At 38.9% G+C, this 10,965-nt stretch overlaps 2 protein-coding genes across 2 annotated transcripts; both read right to left on the reverse strand.

Moving 5' to 3' along the window:
* Positions 1-603: 603 nt before the first annotated feature.
* sco1 (synthesis of cytochrome C oxidase 1) lies at positions 604-5,539 on the reverse strand. Its single transcript, XM_085455007.1, has 7 exons — positions 5,180-5,539; positions 3,276-3,395; positions 2,854-2,944; positions 2,500-2,697; positions 2,322-2,414; positions 1,140-1,255; positions 604-1,059 (listed from the first exon to the last, which is right to left on the reverse strand). The coding sequence occupies exons 1-7, from the start codon at positions 5,327-5,329 to the stop codon at positions 925-927; spliced, it is 903 nt and encodes a 300-aa protein (XP_085311133.1). The 5' UTR covers positions 5,330-5,539; the 3' UTR covers positions 604-924.
* Positions 5,540-5,623: 84 nt separating this feature from the next.
* On the reverse strand, positions 5,624-7,643 carry tmem220 (transmembrane protein 220). Its single transcript, XM_085455008.1, has 6 exons — positions 7,462-7,643; positions 7,354-7,383; positions 7,196-7,256; positions 6,840-6,963; positions 6,548-6,607; positions 5,624-5,954 (listed from the first exon to the last, which is right to left on the reverse strand). Exons 1-6 carry the CDS (start codon positions 7,561-7,563, stop codon positions 5,822-5,824), a joined length of 510 nt encoding a protein of 169 aa, XP_085311134.1. The 5' UTR covers positions 7,564-7,643; the 3' UTR covers positions 5,624-5,821.
* Positions 7,644-10,965: the final 3,322 nt, after the last annotated feature.

The raw sequence follows: 10,965 nt of genomic DNA on the forward strand, positions 1-10,965 counted from the left end.
CAACGTTTGTGTTTTTTCCATTGTTTAAGCACTGCTTCCAGCCCAGAGTGATGCCTTAAATCCCCTATAGCTGCAGAAAAGGCTAACATTGTTAGCTTTTTACAAAAAATGGCTAAACATGAGAGGTTTTCGGACAAAGTTTGCGTTCTCCATTCTTTAAGCACCGGTTCGAGCACAGTTTAAGCACCGGCACCGTTTCAAAAGTACCGGTTTGGTACTGGTATCGGATAAATCTAAATGATACCCATCCCTATTCATGATCCTACAGCTTGTACCCAATTAGAGCAGCTTTGCATGATTCTCTGTTCAATAACAATCCTTATTTAGCCCATACTGGGTCTTGGTGCCGTCCCTCCAATCGTCTCATTGAAACAAGCTGTTTTAGCCCACATCACTCTTCTTTTAAGGCCGAGTTCTTCTGATTGGCTACTCGAGGTGAACACATTATAGATATACGTGCTCTGTGGCATGTTACAGAGAAAACAGTGGTAAAGAAGACAGGCTGAAACTAAGAATTTAGAGTCTGAAGCCTTAATGTGTGACGCACATGCATGTTGGCACATTATTTGAAAGTTTAGCCATGTTTGATATGAAGAGAAAAAAAAAAGAATAGATCCACTTTTAATTTAAAAATCAAACATTAAAAACATGAAGCTAAATGTTTGTCATTCAAGCTTGAAATGAAACTATATCAAGGTCATTTGGCTGTGTGTGGGTTTGTTTGTTTTTTATTCCACAGTTTGCAAAATGATCACAGAGTCATAGAAAGTAAGATGCAAATATCAGGCATACTGCACACCACCGAGTGTCACTGCAGATATGTATCTTTATGGAGTAGTGTATCCACAATAAATAAAAGCCCAGATAAGACGGCAGTGATGCAGAGACACACCTGAGGATGAGTCCGCTTTAATGGGCTGCTGCTCATTTTCCCTTCTTGAACCTCCTCATGTGTGCCGCTATCGAGTTGGTGATCTCCACACTTCTTTTGTTCTGTCCGAAATAATCCACGAACTCTCCGTCAGGTCCCACGAGGTACATGATGATTGTGTGATCGACCTACAGAAGACAGACACAAACTTAGTAACTGAAGGAAATCACGAGATCTGGGAGCTGATTGAGAGCAGACGGTAACTCACGATGTAGTCGTTGTCTTCATCCTTTGGCCCCTGACTGAAGTACACTCTGTACACTCTGGAAACTTCATTGATCTGAGCCGTCGTTCCCGTCAGACCGATCAGCTTTGGGGAAAACTCTGAAAGATGAGACAGTAAGAAAGTTTAACACCTAGAAACACAGGAGTAAAGCAGCTAAATGACGGCATAATAATCAGATTTTATAAGAAGCTCTAATCAACACAAACCACTTTCACCTGCAGACCTGCAACCACAACTCCAAAAACAAAAACTTTATTTATTTGCAACTTTTTGTCCCTGATCTGAATCTGTGCACACCTGCATTGTTTTTGCTTTCAACACCTATCCCATTCAGTGTCATTGGAGCTCGAGGCCACACAGAACCCAGGACCACCTCACTGTCAGGCATCAGTGCTAACCACTGCAACACTGCTCACATAAGTCACGATATTTCTTATTTTCCTCAATCATTAAAAAGCAAAAACAGACCAAACAGAATCAATTCTTGTCCTCTCACAGTCTGACCATCAGGTGATGCTGGCTCAGAGTGCTTTTTAGGGACATCGATCTGTGTACAGTGAAGGTTTTGTGTTACGTTACTTGACAGAAATGTCTGCACGTGTCTGTCTGCTGTTATTTTTGACCACTGGATGAACAGAAATGTGTTGAATTTCCTTCCACCTCAAGGCGCTTTATATTGTAAGGTAGACCCTATGATAATATATACAGAGAAAAACCCAACCATCATATGACCCCCTATCAGCAAGCACTTTGGCGACAGTGGGAAGGAAAAACTTCCTTTTAACAGGAAGAAACCTCCAGCAGAACCAGGCTCAGGGAGGGCAGGAGTCTGGTTGGGGTGAGGGAAGGAAGACAGGATAAAAGACATGCTGTTAGGTTCTAGCATCAGTTTATAAGACTTGGTATTTAGCTACAAAAGAGTGTTTGTACATATAAATACACACACAGAAGCACTAAGGTGTTATGAAAATGAAAAATATTCTATTTGTCTAATAGAAGTCTAATAGTTCTATAAAAGCAGGGGTTCAGTTGATACCTCTGCTTTTCTTCTGAGAAGATGAATTACAAAAATTACAGAAAACTAAGATGGAGTCGTGACGTCATAGTGGAAAATGTTGTCATGTGCGTGTACTGAGGCACAGTTTGATCACGTTGCTTTCTTACCTTTCACATATGTAGCTAAGGCCTCTGGTGTGTCCCTGTCGGGGTCGATGGTGATGAGGATCGGCGTCAAGTTTGGCAAAGTTTTTATTTTGTCTGCAAAACAACAATAAAAAAAGCCAGATGTTGAGTAAAATCAGGACTTTGACTTCTCGCTGCAAATAAAAAATGGTTTAAATACCTATTTCATCCACCACTTCGATCATCTTCTCCAGTTCGTCGGGGCAGATGTCGGGGCAGTGAGTGAACCCGAAGTAGAGGAGGATCCACTGGCCGAGGAAGTCCTCGCTCTTGGTGGGCTTGTTGTTGTGATCGATGAGTGAGAACGGGCCTCCCAGCGCCGCCTTCCCTATCGACTTGTTTCTCTCTTTTTCAATCACTGCCAATTGCAACACAGTCACAGAGGAGGAGCATTTAGGACCCCTATCACTTTATTTAACCTTTATATCTATAAAATACACAGTCTGTCTGCGGTTTCTTTCTATACAGGCATTGAAGTTTAGTCTTAGAGCGCATTAACCAGTGAAATACTTACTTTCTTCCTTTTCTTTCTTAAAATATTTCATCCCTCCGAGCAGCGCACCACCGATGGCAAACGTTACTGCTAAAGATTTCCACGTCACAGGCTTTAAAGAGAGCACAAAGGAAGCAAAAGGACTGAACGGGTGTAGTTATACAGATATTTATGTCTTGACATTCTCTACCTGCAAATAAACTCTTGGTAAGCTTATTTTAACAGCTCCATATCCTTTGGGTCACCTTAAATAAATCAGTTATAGCTGAGTTTGGGAGAAGACTGCTACAGACTGCTGCTACAGGCCCTAATGTCAGTCATGTCCCTGCCCTATATGACAAAAGAAACCTTTAAAACTTAGTTAATGTCTGAAAATTTCAATTGAGAACAAATGGAGTTGATCACGCTGGGGATCAGCTGTAACATAAACGTTTAACTCTTACCCCAGACGTCTTTGGCTTATCTCCTGATGAGGGTGGAGGAGGCATCGAGGAAAACGTTCTTAAGCTGTGTTGATTCTGCCATTGCGTTGCTCTGCAGGTGTGCCGCTGACTCCCATTCACCTGTTAATGAGCAAGCACAGGAAGCTGTGAGTTGATTTAAGTCGTAAAATATAAAAATGCTGCAGTTAAATATGGCCACAGTTTCAAATGAGGTCAGTGGATACAGGGGTGGTGTCATCAATGCGGCTGATGCATTTCTCTTTGCTAAGATGGGCAGTAATGTTAAAGCAGCCTCTTAACTACTTAAAGTCACTGCTGTAAGTCTTGAAAACAAAGGCATTTATCTCTGATTTCAGGAACAGCAGCGCCCCCGTCTGCAGCAATGATAACTGCACTGAGAGTCATCTCTACTCTTGGACCTCTAACAGCTCAGCGCTCATAAATGAGGCAAAGGTTACTGCTTTAAAGTGATCTTTCCACAGAATCTCTTTCATCTTCTCCTCTTGTCTCAGCTGAAAGACGCTGGATTTTGCTGCTGCCCTGAAGGTTCAATCTAAAATCCAGGTTTGTGACAGTAAGCTTTACATACAGTAGGCATTACATATGCGCCAGCGTAATAATTACACTGCTTAATGCTTAATTAGCTACACTCCCCTATTAGCATTACCAAAGCTGCTACCTTATTATTATTACCATCTTATTTGTATGTACTTTTTATATTTAGTGGTGTTTGACAGTGGGTGGGTTGTCACATTTAGGAATAGACAGATTTACACAGTCAATATAAAAAGTAATCAAAGACGTCCTGGCCTGCTGTTATTAATAACTGGTTGATGAGGAAGGATTGTCAGCTAACGCAGCTGAGCTGTACTCTCCAGGTTATAAAAGCCGGCCCAGGTGACCTGCTCAGTCTCTTCCATTCCACCAGGTATCAACTCTCCTTGATGTTTGTGTCTTGGTTGGTTTATGTTTAATAAATCATCTTTTATTAAAGTAAACATCTTTTGTGGACTCCCTCCTTGTTGCCTACCTTGACACAAATGACACACAATTCAACTCACACCGGACACACACACACAAAAATACTACGAGGTCGATAAAGGACACAAAGGTTTAATCTTAAAGTTCCTGATGGGCTGATCACACCAGTCACGTTGTGTTTCCCAGGTCACGGAAATCAAGATCTAATATTTCATCAAATACACTGATCGCCCACAGCTGTGACATCAATATCAACAAGCACCAATGTTCATAATGATGCAACAGTGGAGATGAACTGCTCCAAACACTCACGTTTCTCACATATTTTCTACTTTTGCATGTTTATTATGTCAAAGAGCAATGTAACGAGGGGCAGCCAATCAGGAAAAAGGATGGCTCAAAGTTCGTTAGAGCTCAAACTGCTTATTTCAGGGCCCAGTATAAGGCAAATAAAGCTTAATTTGAAATGGGAAATATGTCAAGCTACTCTAGTAAAGTCCAAGAAAAAAAAATATGTGGAGTTGGAACTTTCTATAATAAATCAGCTTGAACAACCAGTTTCCCTGAGACGGGACTGAAAATGGATCTTCGTCCAGCAGTGGGTTTAATCCAGGTCTTGGCCCCGTGTCTGTGGCTCATCTAGTTTCCAAACTAGGTTAAGGTGGTGCTGTTAGGAGGTGAAGCAGGTGTGAATGGAGATGGTTCTAAATTATTGAGTGCCCGCCCCCCCGCGCGCGCGATACAGACAGCAAAAATATTTGCCAATAAGTATTTTAAAACTATTTGAAATTGTTGTCAGTAAACAAAACCTGGTTAAACTACAAAGAAAGACCGGATCATCTGACTGTTTGCCACATGACTCTAACTGTTAAATGTTTCAATGAAGTGTGCTAGCTCCGCGGACACAGGCAGGTTTGACCTACCAGGTAGCAGTGAGTTCTCCGCGGGGACAGCGTGTGTTTCAGGGCCGACTGCCTCGGTAAAGCGCCGAGTGTGAGCTTCGCCGGACTCTGTAAGACTCTGCTGTGAAGCAGCCGGCGGCCCAGGCTGTGATACAGCACACTCAGAGCCATGGTTGGACCTGAACAGAACCGCTACAACAAGCAGGAAGCCGCTACAGCTTTGGGAAAGCATGAGAAGTGAACAGGAACTCTGCGGACTGGCTTCTGTTCTCAGATCAGTTATACTGCAGCGGTGCTAGTTTTAAATAGCCCACAAGGCGCTAAAGTGGCTGATTTCAGATCCGTAGCCGGGGAACGGTTACTAAACACAGAAAAATACGTCACAACCTTCTTCTTCTACTGTCTCTTTTGGCCGTGTCTATGCTGCCACCCGAAGAATGGAAAAGGTTTACTTTTAGACTAGACTGGTCTTAAATTCACTTTATTTTATTTAACTTGAAAATTACATTTGATTTAACAGAAGATAAAGTTTAAATAATAAACTTTTTTATTTTTATTAATTATTTTACATAAGTGTTCAATAAAAACTCAAACGGATCAGTGCATTTTAGCTGTCATAGATTTGTGTTTAATCATGTTTCATCAGCCAAAACAGGCTGATGTCTAAATGGCAGTCGTACAGTGTGAAGGCCAGTCTGATCTCAGATCCTTGTTGATGTGGTAATAAAGCCAGGCCACAAATGGGAAGACTGTGATGGCAGCAGCTGTGGAGACTCTGAGTATCCCGACAGGAGCTCTGACAAAATGAGGAGATGAGGGGGAGGAAAGGAAAACAGAGAGCAGATGAAATATAAAGGACAAAAAAGTATGGTTGAGTTATAGGCTCAATGTAGGCAGAAAAAAAGAACAACAACAACAAAAACAACAAACAAAAAGAAAAAAAATTAACAATGCTAAATTTATTAGCTGAGATTAAATTTTCAAAAACATGAAGAGGATATTCTTTTGACACAAAAATATGAGGTAACATTTGGATATTCTCTGAGTTTACCTCAGAAAAATGAACAGAAAAATCACTAGGATTAAATTGTTTTTCTAAAAAAAAAAATCTCACAGTAATTATTATAATATATTATATATACACATACAGACACACACAGAGAAAAAAAAACTATACAAAGTTAAGTTTTTTGAAAGTTAAAAAATTTTTATATATATATATATATATATACACCTTTCATGAACAGAAGCATTAAACACACAAACATGAAGTCGCTGCTTTTTTGGTTTCAATCAAAAAGTTAAGAAAAAACAAAACAACAAAAGACAAAAATATTTTGTAAAGTTCTCAGTATAAGATGGAAATGAGATTCAAACTAAATCTGTTACCTTCCAGAGTGGCGACACAGGAGGAGCCAAATTGCAGTCAAAACGAGACCTGAAAATTCTCTAAAGGGATAAAAACTATATCAAATATCCATGTATGAAAATAATAATCTGCAAAATATGTTACATTAGTGTTTCATACAGAATTAAACTATAATGATACAGCAGAATGCCTTTAATGAAGTGAAGCTTCATTATAGTTATACCGTCTGATAGGCAGCACATTTTTTTGAATGGAGAGCCTAAAAATGCGTAAACGGTTTGTTTTTCTCAGATCAGGTGAGGTGTGGCGTACCTGCCCTCCTCCTTCTGGAAGATCTGTGTGATTTGCTCTTTGTAGAGCGTCCATCCCAACATGGCACTGATCGCACTGGAAATCAGCACATGAAGGTCAGCAACACGCCTCCAGGGCAAAGTCTCTGAAAAGGAAACAAAAATAATGAAGGCAAACAATTGAAATCACAACCCTAACTCTGCAACGAGCTGCACGGTCAGGATACAGCCGCAGGGTGGCGCTACGTGCACTGGGGAAATGCACGAGTAAAGTTCAGCAGCAACGTAAGATACCAGCTTCATGCACGTTAATATGAGGACTTTATTGTTAATATGCGAAGCATCTACTGGCAAATGACTCCAAACTCATCCCTGTACCTGTCACATGAGGCTTCACAACAATACACGCACTCAGGACTGCAGGGACGCCGTAACCAGCCTGAAAAAGAGGGTGGTGTTTATAATAAACTGTGCAAAAAGATCAAAATGTCTAAAAATATGGACCAAAAAAAAAGTGTACTCTTGTGTAATCTTACCATCCATAAACCTGCATCTGGATCATTGATCTGCAGCGGGAAGTCAGGACATAGTTATTGATCACAGTTCAAAGAAGTGCTGAGAAGACAAAAAAATCTAACTCTCACCTGGACGTACGACGCCAGAGCGAAGAACAAACACATGAAAACGTTGCAGATTTGCCAAACAACACGAAGCCACGGCTTCCTCTCCTTACAAACTTCTCCCATAGCTGCTTATTGTTTCACTTCCCCGCCCGGGCCAACGGGACGTGCACACGTTTTAAAGCAGGCGCACCTGCAGTTCCGCAAGGCTGTCAAATTGGTCAAAACCGTGATGGGTTCGTTCGATATATATCACGTCTGCTGACGGATGCATCGATCACAGGCGGTGTAAACGACACTCACTATCGCGTTGTTTCTTTATTTTATTTATATATTTACTTTTTATTTTGTTTAATTTTCCATAATTTGCACAAAAAAGTAATTAAAGTTGTTAATTTAATGTGTCATATCCCGCAAGCATCTTCTAAAACAAACAAACGTGTACGTAAGCATCAAATAAACCTGGCACCCTTTTATTCCTGGACACCTTGATCGATAAATCGAGCACACATTTCAAAAGTCCGCAATGACGTTAGTCTGCTAGAAGACACGCCTTATCCGATTAATCAGACGCGTCCTTGCCGCCGCCATCTTGCAGCGGGGTTCTGAGACCAGTTAAAGATGGAATCGGGACAATTTTCCATATTCTGCTACTGTGAAGATGCTGATAAAGTTCTCCACAGCAGGGAAATATGATCTAAATCCTTTAAATGCTTTATCAGGATGAGGATTGTTTTGTTTTCCTCATGTTAGGTTTGATTTATTGTATTTTTGTCTTTTCTTTGTTGTCATTGTTGTTGTTGTGTTATTTTAACATGTTCAAAATAAAACCGCAAAAAGGAACAGGCTATGTTTCGACATTACTTACACAAAGCATGCAGTTAAATATCATTTTACAGAAGCTCTTTCTCTCTGTGTGTGTTTTAATATGAAAACTTGAAGGTTTGCATTTATTTGTCTCCAGTTTCTGACGTTTCTGACATGAAATATTTTTCCTTTTAATAATGGAGATCCCGGTTATGATATATATTTATATGCCTTAATAATGCACTAGGAATTACAGTAGTTCCCCGCACCAATATGGTGGCTGGGCGGAGGTGTTGCTGCAAAGATTTATGATATCTTTACAAAATAAAAGTACCATGAGTATAAACCTTGTCACTGGTCAGAACAAAGACCAGAAAAGAAAGAAAAATGTCTGAAAATCTAAACTAAAGCAAACAAAGCAAACAAAGCTGCTTAGATTTTTATTTATTTTTTTGTTTCATTCTTCTTCTTTTGTTAAATATAAATGTGTAAACACTACTTTAACACTTTTGTATTAAATCAGCAGACTCAGACTCTTATATTATACTAGTAAAGTTTCATTTGTTTAGATGTTTCAAGCCCATAAAATTTAACTGTAGCTTTGACATTGCTTGTATGTGGTAAAAATGGCATTAAAATACATAATAACTTGATTTACACGTGTGCACACAGCATTGGGAATCTATTACGTTGGTGCAAATCAAAGTGACAGCAGGTGCAGCGAAGCAGCAACACAAGACAGTTTAGCAGGTGCTGGTCATGGGTCACTGCTCTTTCACTTCTCACTGATTTTTTTGCCTGTTTTACATTTTACTTTTTTGTCTTATATTGTGACAATCAAGTGTGCCCTGAATATTAATTTAAATGTACCATGCATTTATTTCGAGAATTATCTAAATTAACCGTGATCTATAAGAAGTATAAGGAGTGAACACAGCATCCAGCTCAAAACAAAAAGCAAAAAGGTTTTACCTCAGATGAACTTCAGTGCAACCTTAGACACTATTATTTTAACATGTATCCAGCCTGAAGCTTGTAGATTATTCCAGGAAGAAGGGCAACATGTTCAAAAGCTTTTTCAAATTCAAATTCAAATTTTATTTGTCACGTACACAGTCATACACAGTACGATATGTAGTGAAATGCTTGGACAACTGCTCGTGACCTAAAGAAAACAAAAAAGGAAAAGGCTATGAATAAGACAGGAAATAAATACGAAAAATTAAAAAGGGTAAATTTAACTAGGAAGGAATAAAATATAAATTAAGGTTAAAAATGAAATAACTGTACAACACAAATTAGAATGAAGGGTAAATTTAACTGGGAAAGAATAAGATAAAATATATAAATTAAAGTTGAAAATAAAATGACTGTACAACAAAATACACAATATAGAACTATATAAGAATTTTTGGTAATTTTTGGTAATTTGGATGTTTTTATGTACAGCTGTGAAGGCTGATTCTTGGCACGCTTTTACACACTCTGCAGGATAGTACACTGAAAGCACACTGAGTCACAAACAGGTTTAATCAATGTGGCAGTGAGCTAAAATGAGGTGAAACTCCACTAGATACTTATTTTTAATCTAATATAGTCAATTTACCTCAATTTCAGTTTAATTTCAATTAAATTTCACTTATTCCATAAAATGTAATTCAGGATTCTGTGTCATATCTCCTGCTTATAATATCTCTTAAGGACACTGATGTGACTCCTAATACATTTTAGCCAAGCACTGCTGTATTTTATTTTGAAACAAACTCCGTTGAACGTCGGTTCTGTCTGCTGCTTGCGAGTCGACCGCTACTTAAGTATGGAGGGACAAAGGTGCCAAAATGACATAACTAAATAAATAAATAAATAAATGAAGTTACATGAATGAAATCAAGCCGTAAATAAATACAATACAATACAATATAATTGATTTAATAAATATCCATTCATTTTATTTGAAAACATACTGAGTTATTTCACTGTTTTATTATTTTGTATTTCCTGTGCTGCAGTGCATCATGGAATAATTTACGCTGTCAATCGCCAACAGCATATGGTTACCCTGTACAGCAAGTCAAGACAGAGAATGGATGACTGCCACAATCAGTTAGTGTTGGTGTCCACTTGGCTGCCAGGTATCCCAAATCCCAACTGGTAATGATGGAGGATCGTGGGACAAAGTGCAAGTCAAATGCTTTTTCTGTTGTTACATTCACCAAATACACTTTGGTTTTTTTTCTTATTTTTATTTATTTTTTAGTTGTGAATGTAGTGACACGATCTTCAAATGTCTAAATGATTTGTCAATGTAGAGTCTACTTGGAGAAGTGCTCCATTGTTTTTGGAAATCTGTGGTTAGCCTAACACCCAGTTTGCCTTAGCAGCTATGAGCTGCCCAGGCTGTCAGATCTCACCTAATTGGCACACCTGAAAAGAAGTCTATTCCCAGCACTCTGTTTCCAAAGCACTCACCCTAATCTCTAAATGGATGGAAAAACTGGATTTACTCCTCTTAGGTGATATCAAACAGGTGATGTTTTCTTCATTTCAGTGTTTTATTTCTTCAACAACAAATAAGTTTTGCTGATATCAAAGTTAATCTTGGACTGGACAGTTTCAGTGGAGCACTGTCAGTATATTTTAAATTGTGTCACTTGCTTGTTTTTATACCTGATGTTCAGATTGTATTATACTTCTTTATAGCGTTTTATTTTCAATTAATTA

Source organism: Copadichromis virginalis, linkage group LG4, assembly GCF_057382275.1.
Source record: "Copadichromis virginalis isolate Kocher_CV1m ecotype Utaka linkage group LG4, C_Virginalis_male_GT1.1, whole genome shotgun sequence".
Classification (NCBI taxonomy): domain Eukaryota; kingdom Metazoa; phylum Chordata; class Actinopteri; order Cichliformes; family Cichlidae; genus Copadichromis; species Copadichromis virginalis.